Consider the following 14,828-nt stretch of genomic DNA (forward strand, 5'->3'; position numbering starts at 1 on the left):
ATAAAAATTAATATATTTATAAATACTAAAATAAAAAATGATATATTTGCGGGAATAAAAAAACTTACAGAGAGAAATTAATTAAAAATAAAAATTGGTATGAGTAGTTATTATAAATTCCAAAAATACTAAATTATTTTAAAAAATTTATATTTTTAATGTATTTAAATTTAAATTAAAAATCTTATATTTTTTTGGTGAACAAATTATTATAATTTATTCTATGCATGCGAGAGGAAAAAATAAGTAAAGAGTAAATTACAAATTTCATTTGAAATATCATGTTCTTTCCCAAATTTTATAAAATAAAAAAATTAATGATAGAATTTCAAATTAAAAAAACTCAAATATTTGAAACTGATGGTTTTTTTATTTGTTAAAGCTGCCCATTTTTCTGAAGTGCCACGTGTGGAATTCGTGACCGTTCGATACTCATCCACGGCGATGGCGATGATGTTCTCATTGCCCTTAGATTTAGGGCGCTACAGAAACACTCTCACTATATATACCTCAGCGCATCCCCTGAAGATTTCTCTCTTTTTGCTGTGGGAAGAGGAACCCTAGCTAGGGTTTGGAAGAAGCTGATCCGAGAAGATGGTGCAGCGTCTCACCTACCGCAAACGCCACAGCTATGCTACCAAATCCAACCAGCACAGAGTCGTCAAGACTCCCGGTAAACTGTCTTCGCTCGCTTCGCATCGTCGTTTATTCTCACTCATGGCGTGTCGTTTGCGCCGCGAGTGTTCTAAAAATAGACTGTAATGTGCGGTGGCTGGTTGTTGAATGCAGGTGGCAAGCTTGTTTATCAGACCACGAAGAAGAGGGCCAGCGGACCCAAGTGCCCTGTCACTGGAAAGAGGATTCAAGGGGTATGTATGCAAATTTTTCATTTCTCATTTGGTCTTTAACTTTTTGAAAAAAGATCTTATAATGCTGCTTTTGTATGTTATGTGCGTGTTAGTTTGATTGAATTAAATTGGGTAGAAAGTAAATGTGTTTTGGGAAGATTGGTTCATGCTTGTGCTTTTTCTTTCTTTTTTAATGTCATTGGGATTTTGAAATTGTTTAGTGTGTGAATGAACTTTTTGATTGGTTTAATTCGGATAGTTTGCTTGGTTAGAGTGAATTTCTGACGTGTCATGCAATGTAATAGATGTTTTGGTATCAAGTAGTCCAAGGCTAAATGCACACATAAGACTGAAGTTTTTTTTTTTGTCTTGAGGGAAAAAGGCGCCAAAAAGTGCATGGCTTATTAATGAATGGTGTTAACCATGGTTTTAAATTGTGTGGTTGCGATATTGCAAAGAATTTCAACAAATGTGGTCAATGGAACTACAATTGGGGCCGTAGAGTTCCCAAAAACCTTGACATTGAAATTGTGGCTGTGGACTGTTTTTTAAAGCCTTGGTATTATTTGAGTTGGTTTGACAAATAAATTAACTGGTCAAACTTAACATTTGTAGCAAAAGATAAGATTAAGATTATGATGTTCAAAGTTCCTACAACTAGTTTTTTCTTTCTATGTACGGTAAAGGATTATGTAAGTGAATGATGCATGGTATATCATAATGGTTATTAATGAGTGGAAATTGCAGATTCCACATTTAAGGCCAGCAGAGTATAATAGATCAAGGTTACACAGAAACCGAAGGACTGTGAACCGTGCATATGGTGGTGTGTTGTCTGGCAGTGCTGTTAGAGAAAGGTTTGTTTTTCTCAATTTTCTTAGTCTACTATGCTTAATTTTCATTGTGCAAATTAGTGGAGTACCTTGCTTACTTTTGTCTCTGGTTCTGTTAGAATCATTCGAGCTTTCTTGGTTGAAGAGCAAAAGATTGTGAAAAAGGTCTTGAAGATCCAAAAGACAAAGGAAAAACAAGCTTTGAAGGGCTGAGTTTTGAGAAAGAGTGATAAAGATCTTTTTGGAGGGATTTTAGGTTTGGGTGATTATAGTAAAGCATGAAATTTGTTAGAGCTGTTTCTGTGTTAATTTTGTGCTTATTTGGCTTTGTTAAACTCATTCTAGTGCAACTGGTAACTTTGTCGACAACTCCATTATGATACAGTTTTTGTATGTCATGATTTTCTCTTGCTGGATTATTGATTTTATTTCTGCATATTAGTACTTTGCTTGAAAACCTGTTGCAGCTAGAATAACTCTGCTTTTTCACTGCAGTTTTTACTGAACGAACATTGGTTTTGTAGCTTGAAATAACAAGTTCTCTAATACTACTGTTTTTTTTTTGAAAGCACAAACTAAATCTTTTACAGATGCATGGCTAGTTTGAACTTCTTAAAAGGGTAAGATTTTGTTGCACACTCTCCCAACAGAATGAGTAATTTGAATGTGGGAATGAATGAAATGGCATTGCATAATATTAGAAGAGGTGAATCTTTTGGATGAAGATGCCACTGGTATCAGAAAGACTTTTTTTTTTTGCATTTTACAATGGGTGTGTATGGATCCATATATGGCATGCATCATAGGATGAGTTAAATCTGATTTTTCCATTGACCATGATGTTTGACATTGCGTAGGAAACATGTTTTCAAGGTTTAAAGCTTTTGCATCATTTAGTCATATATGTCCATGTTTTTTGTTTCATGTATGGATGTGCATATAAAAAGCTTGATCTGCTCTGCCTTTTGCTCTATTATACGTGGAAATCATTGTATACGTGAGTCAGAATTCAGAATTGTGTTTGGAAACTTAATTCTCCGTGACCATTATTTTATAGAATTGTTTCTAATTAAGCGTGATTTTTTTTTTTGTAATAATGTGATTTTTGTTTTGAATAAAAAATATTAGAAAATTGATTTTAATACACAACAAAAGGATTTTTACTCGATGTGATATGGAAGCTTATATTCAAATTTAATTTTAGATGTGTAATTACCAAAACAACTGTAGTGCATGTTGCTTACGCAATTCTGAATTCTGACTCACGTTTGTTTTCCTTTCTGACATCCAAATATCATACACCGTGAATGATTTGTATGTTAAAATCAGTCAGCCTGAAGGCTTAGGTGTGGATATTTACAATGTGGACATTATTTGGTTCTAACCATGGTTCAAAAACAGATTTAGCTTGTTTAACGTATGACAAATGATATACATACCAATAATAAAATATACCCCCTCGTTTTTTTTTTGTTTTTTTTTTCTTTTTCTTTTTGAAACAAATTTCTTATCTTGTTTCCCTTGCCCCTCTTTTCCTCTACCACCGTACTCCAATCCGTAAGTTTTCTTTTTAATTTTTTTTAAAATGTTATACATAACATTAAAATTAAAATTAAAATTTCTAATGTATATTTAATTTGTATGTAAATTTAAACAATAAATTTTATGATAATTAATTTTGATAAAATTCATATGAATTATTTAATTTGTATATTTTTTATAAATAAAAAATATTTACTATTAAAAAAATTAATTTATTAATAAATTAAAATAATTTTGAATTTAAAAAAAATACTTATGGATTACATAATTTTTGAGTCATACAGATTGCGTATTTACCGATCATACAATTCTTAAGTGTTTTTTTTTAATTTTTTTCAAAAATGTTTAAATTTTTTTAATATATTAAATTTTTTAATAATATATATTTTTTTATAAAAAAATATGCAAATTAAATAATTTATATAAATTATATTAAAATTAATTATAATAAAATTTATTATTTAAATTTACATGCATAGATTATTTAAATTTACATGCATAGATGCGCACATGCATAAATAGATGTACATATATAGATGCGCATATGGATAAGGTTACGAACTAGTTGATCATATCTTTTTATGAACGGACAAAAGGTAAAAATTGTGTATCATATTATTCAGTGAAGTTTATGAATTAGTTGATCATATCCTTTTATGAACGGACAAAAGGTGAAAATTGCGTATCATATTATTTGTTATAATATGCAAACATTGGTTTTTCTTTTTGATTTTTTTTTTCGTCCGGTCTTCTCGGACTATGTTGTTAATTCTATCATGAATTTTATTCCTAGCATTCGGTCTTAATTGATTTCGATGGTGCGATCTCAAAACCCACAGAGCATGAAGGGGAATCAAGCACCTCATTGGTGGTGAGTTAGGGATTTGCGATTTCTTTCATAATTTATAATAATAAGTGGTATTTTTGCTAGAGGAAAAGAGAGAGAAAGGAGAAAATAGATGCAAAGAACTTCATGAATAATGAAAATGAGATGCAAAAACAAGATTAAAGAATTATAAAGATGGGGGAGTTATAGAGTTTAAAGAATCATAATAAAGATATGGTAATAGAATGCTAAAAAAAAAAATGACGTAATATGATTTAAACAAGATGAAGGGGGACAAAAATAAGGTTTATATTATTTTTTATAAAGGATATTTTAGTAATAAAAATATTAAAAATGAGAAAGGGAAGTGTATTAATTTATTAGGGGAGATAAATATATCAAAAGCCTTGTACAAAATAATTGTTTTTATATATATATAAATTTATAATTTATAATAAATAAATATTTGGAATTCTACAAGATTATATTATAATTAAAATTTGTAATATATAAATTGTATATTAGATATGATAGATAATTTATATTGTGATTTATTGTTATTAATAATTATAAATAATTTATTTTTTAAATATTCAAATTAAAGTTAGAATTCAATATTTTGAAAATGATAGATCGGAAGAGATAAGAAATTTAAGCATGTTCTGTTTGAGATGATTTTTAGTTTTAAGTTTTTAATTTTTTAAAAATAAGACTAATTTTTAGTTTTTGTTAATCTTAAACAATTATTGAAAATTATAATTTTTGTACAACTTATGTATTTTTTAATTCCTGTTAAACAAAGTTTATGTAAGCAATCATGATAAAAAAAAAATAGTAATAATTCTTTGAAAACATCCTCTGCAATCCTGTAACTGCCATTGCTCTCTTCTTCCTCTTGCAACCTACTATGTTCATCCTTTTGCCATTGCTGAGATCCTCCTCTCTTTGCCCCATATAGAAAGCCTTGAAGTTTTCAACTGGATACGAGAGACTACAAGTTGTCTACAACAAAGATGAAGTCCCGATAACGGTTATCTAAGGAAGGAGAAAGCATTAGTGCCACCAACTATTCTAATCTGAGATTAATGTAATGATCCACTTTCATTACATGTTTTTTATACTAATACATCCACAGTACTATTAAAGTCGTCCTATGCAAATACTTGAGAAATTTTCATATTTAACACATATTGTGCATGCCTTCACATAATTTACATTACTATAACATAAAATATTAAGCCTTATGTCTTTACAAAACAAAAATATGCAAGTGCATACATTGCCAAAAAGATTCCAATTTAGAGGATAAACAAACTTAAGTATTTATAATTATGTCCTAAGCTGGTCCCCACCATATATACATATATGCAAGAACAAATATGAAAGGGGATTTCATCCCATCTTCAACATCTACATCCGCTTCAATCACAAGTGGCCTCAGAACTAGCAACATCATCACTATCTACTGATGTGCCAACCACACAATCATTGCAGTAACACAACTCAAATACAAACATAAAATGCAAGGTAAGCTTATTTATAAAACAAACATAGATATACAAATGTATAAAAGAAAGATAGGATTTGCTTAAAGGAAAATTAAAATGAACCAACAATCGTAAGGCAAATAACATCATTTGATAACACATACATCAATTTATAATTCAATGTCATATGTATTTACATAATGTAATGTCATGTTGACTAAACTTGATGGAGATTTCTAGTACTTTTGGATGGTTCCATAGGCCCCATTCGATGACATGGTCCCACTCTCTGACTATTTAGGGAGCCCCTTGAGCCAACCCTGTGAAGGAAGTGTGATTTTATTAAATATAGATAAGTGTGGGTATTAACTTATCTCTGTTAGGCTTGCAAGACCTTACATCTATAGAAATTTGTCCACTCGTCTACCACAAAATCCCCCAGTACTAGGTTGAGAGCCCATTAAGCATCCTAAACTTACATGCCTACCAATATGCAATGCCAAAGAGGTATTATGTATGAATGCACATACAATTTTCACCTCACACATCAATACAACATAATTTATATACACATTTACCAAAATCTCAACATATGAGCTCACCTTACTCATAGTCACTGAGTTAGAAATCCATCTAATGGTCTACTAAATCAAGTGGAAATTCTCTACATGGATTTTCCACCATCACCTCAACCAACATCATCACAACTTATTTGAACATACCACATTAAGATAAAACTTTGCTTTCAATCAATCCATAATTAATCATTCATAATGTAGTTATCCTAATAACAATAACACATTTATCTCATCAACACATTTAACACATGACTTATGACATTCACATAAAATCTCACACATAGCTTCAAACCCCATTTTTGAGGTTTCATGTTTAACATGGAGATTTTCACGCTTAGCCTAGTACCCCCGGAACAAAAAACCCCATTTTGTAGATCTCAAGCTCACCCTAAAAATTCCCAAGATTAGCCTTAAGACCTTATCGCTAAAACCATGTTTAGGAGGTCTTAGGCTAGGCCTCAAAATTCCCAGGATTAGCCTTAAGCCCCAGTAGCCTCAAAACTCTCACAATTGACTCAATTGTGCATACAAAGCACTCTAGAAGCATTAGTCCATCGTCTGGAACTCTAATTAGGTATTTGTAGTTTTTTTTATAGCAACAATTAGACTAAAGGACCCAATAAAAAAAAGGGTAAATGACCACTTTAGTCCCTGAATGTGTAAATTAATGACAATTTAGTCCTTGAAAGAATGAAAATTCTGATTTAGTCCCTAGACATGTAAAAAGTGTGACATTATGTCCTTCATACAACTTAATGACAAATTGATCCCTAAACTTTTCAATTGAATTTCAAATTGGTCCTAAAAAATACAAGTTAATGTCAAATTGGAGCTTGAGCATCATAGCTTAATGACAAAATTGAAGTGACAAAAATAACACAAGAAGGGGTTGGGGGTGAATTATGATTTCACAAACCTATAACTTTTTTTTTGAAAAAAAACTTTTAATTTTGATATTGGTTCAGAAAAGGATAGTTCAGAATGAAGAATTGCTCTAAGCTCAGAACGAAAGTTCAAGCAGATTCAGGGAAATATGTTTTATCAGCTTAGAACTTTGTTTCAAAAAGATTGTTCAGTTTCAAAGGTTTAATTGAAAAGGCTCAATTGTTAGTTCCTTTTTAAAAGAGTGTTCAACCTAGTTTCAAAATAGTTATGTGATTTAGCAACTAAAACTAGTGTAGTAAAAAGGAAAGGAGAAAGATGATGCACTGAGATTTTTATATTAGTTCACTCTAACCTTGGGTTATGTCCAATTCTCACCCTTCAAGATGAGATTTCTACTAACACAATCAATAACTATTGAACCAATTAATCACTGGATTTTCACAATCAACCCCACTAGACTTCAATCCTAACCAACAACTAGACCAGTAACACACTGGACTTTAAAACAAAGTTATGTGTCTTACTGCACATAGATAAGTTCTCCTTCACAAAAGGGATTTCACTAAGGAAACATGTTAATCTCATTTCTATCTATGTAAGTTTACAAATCTAGTACAAATGCAAAAGTGGGTCTCTTTCTAAAGGTATTGAAATAACAATGATAGATTTCTCACACAAACATGCAACTCGAGTTTCTCTTTTTGGATAGCTTCAACAATCTTCAACATGCTTCTAAGCCTTTTTAAACCTCTCAAAGTAGTCGTCGGAATGGATCCCATAACATTGACACTTCTTGAGGAATTTTGAAAAAAAAAATGACAGTTGTCCAAACTTGACAGTTATGCAAAACTATTATGAAGTTTTCATTCAAAGGAACACTTCTGACGAGCATTCTGAAGACACATCATACTTAACACATCTGCACAACACAAAGTATTCTGAAGAAGTATAATTGTTGGTGTGTTAGTATTTTGTCCTTGTTTTAGACTGCACTAGGTCTCTATAGTCTTCATTTTGATATTATACATTAGATCTTCTCAATGACATGTCTCAGTTTTCAACTTGTAGCATCTTATAATGCTTTAAACATTTATCTTCTGATGAGCCCTCAAGGTGTGTGGATGCATATGGAAGATGAGATGTATTCAACCTCTATCTTCTAATGAGTCAGCTTCCTTTAGTGACTACATATGGAAGACAAAATGTTTCCTTTAGGTTCAAAGATAGGTCCTTTTAATCTTTATTCTAAAGTTCACTTCTCAGAGTCATTTACTTCATTCTGATGCTGGAAGCTCTTTTAGCCTATGATGATTCTTCTATGTTAGGTCTTGTTGATGTCTTGCATTTTGCCAAGATCAAGTTCTCAGAGAGAAGCTTCACTCTTCATCATGCAAATGGGCTTCATGTAGTCTTTTGAGGCTTTTACTCTTGAGATCATTTCTAAGACAAGCTTTTTGAGCTTGTTCTGAGCACATCATAATGCATGCTCATATATGATTTTCATAGATGTTTAGAAATAAAACACTTAGCAGAAATGTTAGTCATCACACAAATTCCATAGTCCTTACAATTTACATTACTAATGGTTTCTCATAATTAAAACCAAGGATGTTGCTTCAACAAAATTGATCCCATGAAACTAATGATTGGATGTAACTGTCATACTTACACATTTAGAGACTAAATTAAAATTGTTGTTCTTTTAAGGATTAAATTGTCACGTTTTACACTAGGGACAAAAATTGTCATTTAAAAAAAAAGTTTAAGGACCCAATTAAAAGAAAAAAAATTGAGGACCTAATTAAAAATTCGATAGATATATAGGGACCCACAAATTAATTTAACATTTACTTTAGCTAGCAACATTTAAATTGTAACATTATTTTAGTTAAACTATTAATTTGGTCCGAATAATTGACATTTGATCCCTATAATTGACATTCACTTAGGAATCAATTCTTGTATGAAAAGGGACTAAAACATACATTCTTTTGAAAAAGATCTAATTAGTAAGAGTATATTTGGTTTTATGATAGAAATTATGAGAATTGATTTTGACTTTAGTCAAACTTAATTTTTTTTGAATATAAATGTTTGTTTTTTGTTATTAATATAAAATTGATTTTGTCTCAAAACCTCAATTTGACTAAAAGTAATAAAAAATAACATGTATTAATATGTTTGAATGAGTGTTTGTAAAATTGATTTTAAATAAAATTCATTTTTATTTAAATTGATTTTCAAGTGAAATAATTTTTGTTTAGACTTTTTATCATAAAAGTAAGTTTGTTGTCACCCATAGAGACTTAATAATTAATTTTCTTAATTCTTTTGGAGCAATTGTCGAAAATGAATTTATTTATTCATATATTAGCTACGTGCGAAATCTAATTAAATCAATTTTATTCAATAAAATCGTAAGTAAGTCCACGTGGATAAAAGGTCCACATTTGGTTCATTGCTACCAAATAAAACTTCTTAGAAACATTTTCGACTCAAAACAAGGTCGTTCAAGTTTACAAAAGAACTAAAGTTAAGCAACATAATAAAATAAAGTAAAATAACATGTTCAGAACATCATGCAATTAAAATAGAAACCCATGCCCCAATGTCACATCATATCAGAGCATTGTGTCTCAGCATCTTCCAGCACGAGGTTCCCTAAAGTAATCCATCAAGCCATCTGCTCCCATGAACTCAAGGTTTGAGATCATCATAGGATCCAAACACAAACAACACACGGGAAGTGAATCATCACATTCCTCAATGAATAAAGATAAATGGAAGCATACAATTATGATATAAATATAACAATAATATAATTATAACAACAATATAGGTATAACAAGGCTCAACTTGACAAAGTTCGCATCATTTCAACACTCAACAAGTAACATCACTTCTCCTAGAATTTAATCACAAATCACATTTCATGCCTTCACGATTAATTACATATTCAAGACAACACATCTCAAATACAATACCACATCTCACACTTATATAATTCATTACACACCATCACATAACTAGTCACAATGATAATTACACATGTGTTATGAATAGATACACTAAGACTCAATCTTACATGCAATGTGATACCATGTTAGTGAAAAATCTCGTCGGACACCTAAGAGTACATGACAAGATAGACCACACACTGGTAAGTCATGTCACTCTCACTAAGTAAAATCATAGGGAGATCAGTTAGGGTCATGTTGTTTTGCAAGGATGCTCCACCCATGTGCGATCGACACATGCTTAAAGAAGCACTCAAATCAGGTGTACTTACCCCAAGGCCTAGACTCCAAAGAGTCCATCAGGGCCTCTCCCTGCTGATTCAGGTCCAACCCAGAAGATATTTTAACAGCAGACTTTATCTATGAACTATACAAAACACACAACTCCTCAATTGTTCTTAAAATAATTTTAAATCGTTGCGCCTCAAAGTGATTCAAATCGTCAGGTTTTCACAGTGGATCCCATCATAATGCTCATTGCGTATTAACTCATCACCCTTAAAGGGTCTTATAATTGTGTGATTGTATAGTTCATAACTCACAACTCAATGCATACAAAATCTCAATACACATGTATCTTAGAATTCAACACATACTTAATTTATCACATACACCCAATCTCAATCACAATGCTATAATCCCAATATAACATGTTATCAAACCTCATGAATTATATAAACATCACACAATATTAATATTTACTTGGCACAAAACATATATATTTTAAATCAAACTATATTATTTTGAATTAAAAAGAGTTAATAAATAATTAAACTAAAAATGTATTGAAAGTATTATATCGTTGAATCTTAATATATTAATTTCATTCAATTTAATTTTATTATTTGAACTATTAATTCCTAATTTATTGTAACAAATCATACACATATATGTGTTGTAATCACCAACACATAATAAGCTTATGAAACCAAAACATGACAAAGAACGTTTCCAACAATCTAATTCTCACACTAATCTAGTAAATCTTGTCTAAAACACAAGTGAATTATACATAAATGATTCTCACAACATGGGGAGTAAAATACCTCAAACAATTTCACATAATCATATCAAAATCATAGGTTCAAAAACACGAAAACACCAAGAGTACTCAATTTTGTCAACCAATTCGCATTAGGGCATCAATTGACCCATCAAACATAACAATCTCATGATTATAATCATAAAGGCAGATATAGTAAACATTCCAAAATAAATCTCAATTTGATCCTCTAAGGATCCATACACATGTTCATTCTAATCCCAATTGCGATAAACTCATCCTTTACCTTTAAGCGGGCTCATGTGTGTAGTTCGATAGTGATAACAGTGTCTCTAGTGGTTTCCTAAGATTCCTTAAGTTTTTTCTCTGGTTTCTTTGCTAGGGTTTCCAAGCGTTAGAGAGAAGGAGAAGAGATTGAAGCCTCAATTTCACTGTCTCTGTGTGAAGGGCATATCTCTCTATATACAGACATTAATTCATAAATCCCAACAGTGGGAATATGCACATATGAGTTCCAAATGTAGTGTCTTAATTTTAGGATGATCCAATGGTTAAAAAGTTTGGTATCATAGTTTTACTGGAACAGGTTTGGATGTATGCGGGAAAAAGAGAGGGTTTTGATAGAGGAATAAGGGAGAACGAATTTGAGAGGAAGATAAAGTGTAGAAATGTATCATGAGTGTAAAAAGTAACCTAATATATCTTTATTTATAGCCAGAATACTTTAAGCCTATTATTTACTCTATTTTTCTTTATTTTATTATTTTATAAAAAAGAACTCTATTTTATTCTTTCATTAAATAAATAACCAAATAAAACATCAATTTATTTTCACAAAGCTTGCTCTACAGGAAGCATCTAATTTGTCTGGTTCACATTTCAAATTCAAACATGGGTACCTATCTGTCTTTGATTCTTACATATATATGTTGATTTTGTTGGTTTTTTCTTTGTTTTCTTTTGGAGATATATTTCAACATAAATTGTGAAGAAAAAGAAAAGAAAAAATATACCTTCACAAAGATATATAGACATTTGAATTTGTGAATGAAACTAGGCATGGGTTTGATGCATTTTATTTAACTCTATATGTATGTTGTATTTGGGTAGGTATGAACATGAACTCATTCAGACAATTGGATTGGAGTCTAGAGTGCAAGAGGGGAACTCACTTTTGGATGTTGGATCCAATCAAGGAGTAAGTATGGTGGGGATTTATGGTATCGGGGTTATAGGTTAGACTGCTATCGCGTGTGCAGTGTACAATTTGATTGCTGATCAATTTGAAGGTCAATGTTTCCTTGGTGATATTAGAGAAAAATCAATGAAGCATGGCTTAGTACAACTTCAGGAGACAATACTTTCTGAAATGGTTGGGGGAGAAGAGTATCAAGTTTGGGAGTATTAATAGGGGAATGGCAATACTAAAAAGCATGCTTCAATGAAAGAAAGTTCTATTGATTCTTGATGATATTGATAGATTGGAGCAATTAAAGGCACCTGCTGGTGATCATTCTTGGTATGGTCATGGCAGCAAAATCATTGTCACAACAACGAATAAGCATTTTTTATGTGTACATGGCGTTGAAAGAAGATATGAAGCAAAATGATTAGATGATAAAGAAGCTCTTGAGTTGTTTAGTTGGCATGCTTTCGAAAGCAATGAGGTTAGTCCTAGTTACATGTGTTGTGAACCAATTTAAACAATTTAATTGTAATTGTTAGTAGTTACTTTTCTGTTATAAAAGTTAGTTATATCTAACTAACTTTGTTAGTTGTTATAAAATAGAAAGGTGTGAATAACAAAGATAGAACGAGTGTGCATCTTTTGTGCAAAAGCCTAAATCTTCTCTCTTTCTCTCCATAACTTGTTCCAGTGTGTGTGAGTTCCTGCTATCAATAGCTCCAACAAATTGGTATGTAGAGCCTAGGTTCAAGTGCAAATTCGTGTAGCTGTGAAAGAAAAGTAAAGATCACAACAAGGAGCAACAATGGCAGGCAACAATGGTGTTCCGAGAAACCTTCTAATTCTTGGTGGCAAGAATTGGGATCGATGGGTAGCGCAGATGAGAGTCTTGTTTAGATTTCAAGAAGTGATTGGAATTTTTGAAACTGGAATTAAAGAACCAGGTGCATGTTCTACTGAATCACAAAGAGTATAACACAAAGAAGCAATCAGAAGGGATGTGAAAACACTATTCTTGATCCATCAGTGTGTAGATCCCAACATATTTGAGAAGATTCAAGCATCATCTTCAGCAAAGGAGGCATGGGACATCCTTGCAAAGTGTTACACAGGTGGAGATAAGGTGAGAAAGGTGAGACTTCGATCTTTGAGAAGACAATACAACTTACTGCAAATGGAAGCCAGTGAAAGAATTATAGATTACTTTCACTAGAGTATTGAATCTTGCCAATCAGATGAAGAGTTGTGGTGAGAAGATCTTAAACCAAATGATCATAGAGAAAATCATGCAGACCATGATCCCAAGCTTTGAACATATTGTAGTTGCTATCAAAGAATCCAAAGATGTTGAAAGCATGAAAATTGAAGAATTGCAAAGTTCATTAGAAGCCCAAGAATTGAGGTTGATCGAAAGAGGGAGTGTGAAACCAACAAAACATGCTCTGTAGACCAAACCTCTAAGAAAGGTAGCAATGATAAAAAGAAATGGAAGAAAGGAAAGGGAAAATTTCAGAAGGGTAATTGGAATTCGAGCTAAGATAAATTCAAGAGTGAAGATAGAGCATAAACCTCTCAAAAAGGTACTGCAAGATTCTCCAACAGCAAAGATGGAAAGAAAGGATTTGATAAAAGGAAGATTCAATGTTACAATTGTGAGAAGAGGGGCCACTATGCGGATGAGTGCTAGCACAGGAAAGGGAAACAGGTCAGAAACAACGAAGAAGAAGCCAACGTGGCTCAAGATGGAGATTTTGACTCTGATCCAGTATTGCTAATGGTGACTACCAGTGGTGGAGATCTTCATTCTGAGACTTGGTACTTAGATATTGGATGTTTAAATCATATGACATGTCATAAAGACTTGTTAAATGATCTTGATACAAGTAAGAAAACTCAAATTAAACTTGCAGATAACAGAGCTCTAGCAGCAGAAGGTATGGGAAATATTGTGATAAAGAAAAAGGATGGGAAAGCTACATTGATAGAGGATGTACTGTTTATACCAGGAATGAAATGCAACTTGATGAGTCTTGGCCAATTGATAGAGAAAGGATTCTCAATCATCATAAAACATGATTACCTTGAGTTGTATGATCAACATCAGAGATTGGTGCTCAAGTCTCCATGGTCTAAGAACATAACCTTTCAAACTACAATTCGACCAGTTGAGGTGAAGTGTCTAACTGCAACTGAGGAGAACAAGAAGAGCTGGCTATGGCATCTCAAGTTTGGTTACTTGAACTTTAGAAGCCTTAATCAATAAGGGTCTAAAGATATGTTGATAGGATTGGCAAGAATTGTTGTACTAGAAAGGATGTGTGAGTCATGCATGATAGGCAAACAATCTAGACTTAATTTTAATTCCTATTTGCCTATGAGACCTACCGACTTGTTACATGTCATTCATTCTGATGTATGTGGTCCAATGGAAGTGCATTCCTTGGGTGGAAATATGTATTTTGTGACTTTTGTGGATGAGTTTAGCATAAGGATGTGGTTGTATTTGATCAAGCACAAAAGTGAGGTCTTTTCAACTCTAGAGAAATTCCAAGAAATGGCTGAGAGCCATAGTGGCAAGCAAATCAAGATCTTGAGGACTGATGGTGGATGAGAGTATACCTCA

General features: G+C 31.9%; 2 protein-coding genes across 2 annotated transcripts; both read left to right on the forward strand.

The window, feature by feature from the left end:
• Positions 1-542: 542 nt before the first annotated feature.
• LOC100499931 (uncharacterized) lies at positions 543-2,099 on the forward strand. The gene is given in 4 exon segments (NM_001251243.1): positions 543-673; positions 790-869; positions 1,596-1,705; positions 1,801-2,099. Coding segments are annotated over 4 exon segments (363 nt in total). The 5' UTR covers positions 543-594; the 3' UTR covers positions 1,895-2,099.
• Positions 2,100-13,677: 11,578 nt separating this feature from the next.
• LOC102661907 (uncharacterized) lies at positions 13,678-14,468 on the forward strand. Its single transcript, XM_006603197.1, has 2 exons — positions 13,678-13,910; positions 13,994-14,468. Exons 1-2 carry the CDS (start codon positions 13,678-13,680, stop codon positions 14,466-14,468), a joined length of 708 nt encoding a protein of 235 aa, XP_006603260.1.
• Positions 14,469-14,828: the final 360 nt, after the last annotated feature.

Source organism: Glycine max, chromosome 18 (assembly GCF_000004515.6).
Source record: "Glycine max cultivar Williams 82 chromosome 18, Glycine_max_v4.0, whole genome shotgun sequence".
Taxonomy (NCBI): domain Eukaryota; kingdom Viridiplantae; phylum Streptophyta; class Magnoliopsida; order Fabales; family Fabaceae; genus Glycine; species Glycine max.

Coding starts and splice junctions, on each gene's coding strand:
- LOC102661907 (XM_006603197.1), top strand. CDS start 13,678: ATGATAAAAAGAAATGGAAGAAAGGAAAGGGAAAATTTCAGAAGGGTA. Junction 13,911..13,993: donor AGCACAGGAAAGGGAAACAG/GTCAGAAACAAC, acceptor GGTGACTACCAG/TGGTGGAGATCTTCATTCTG.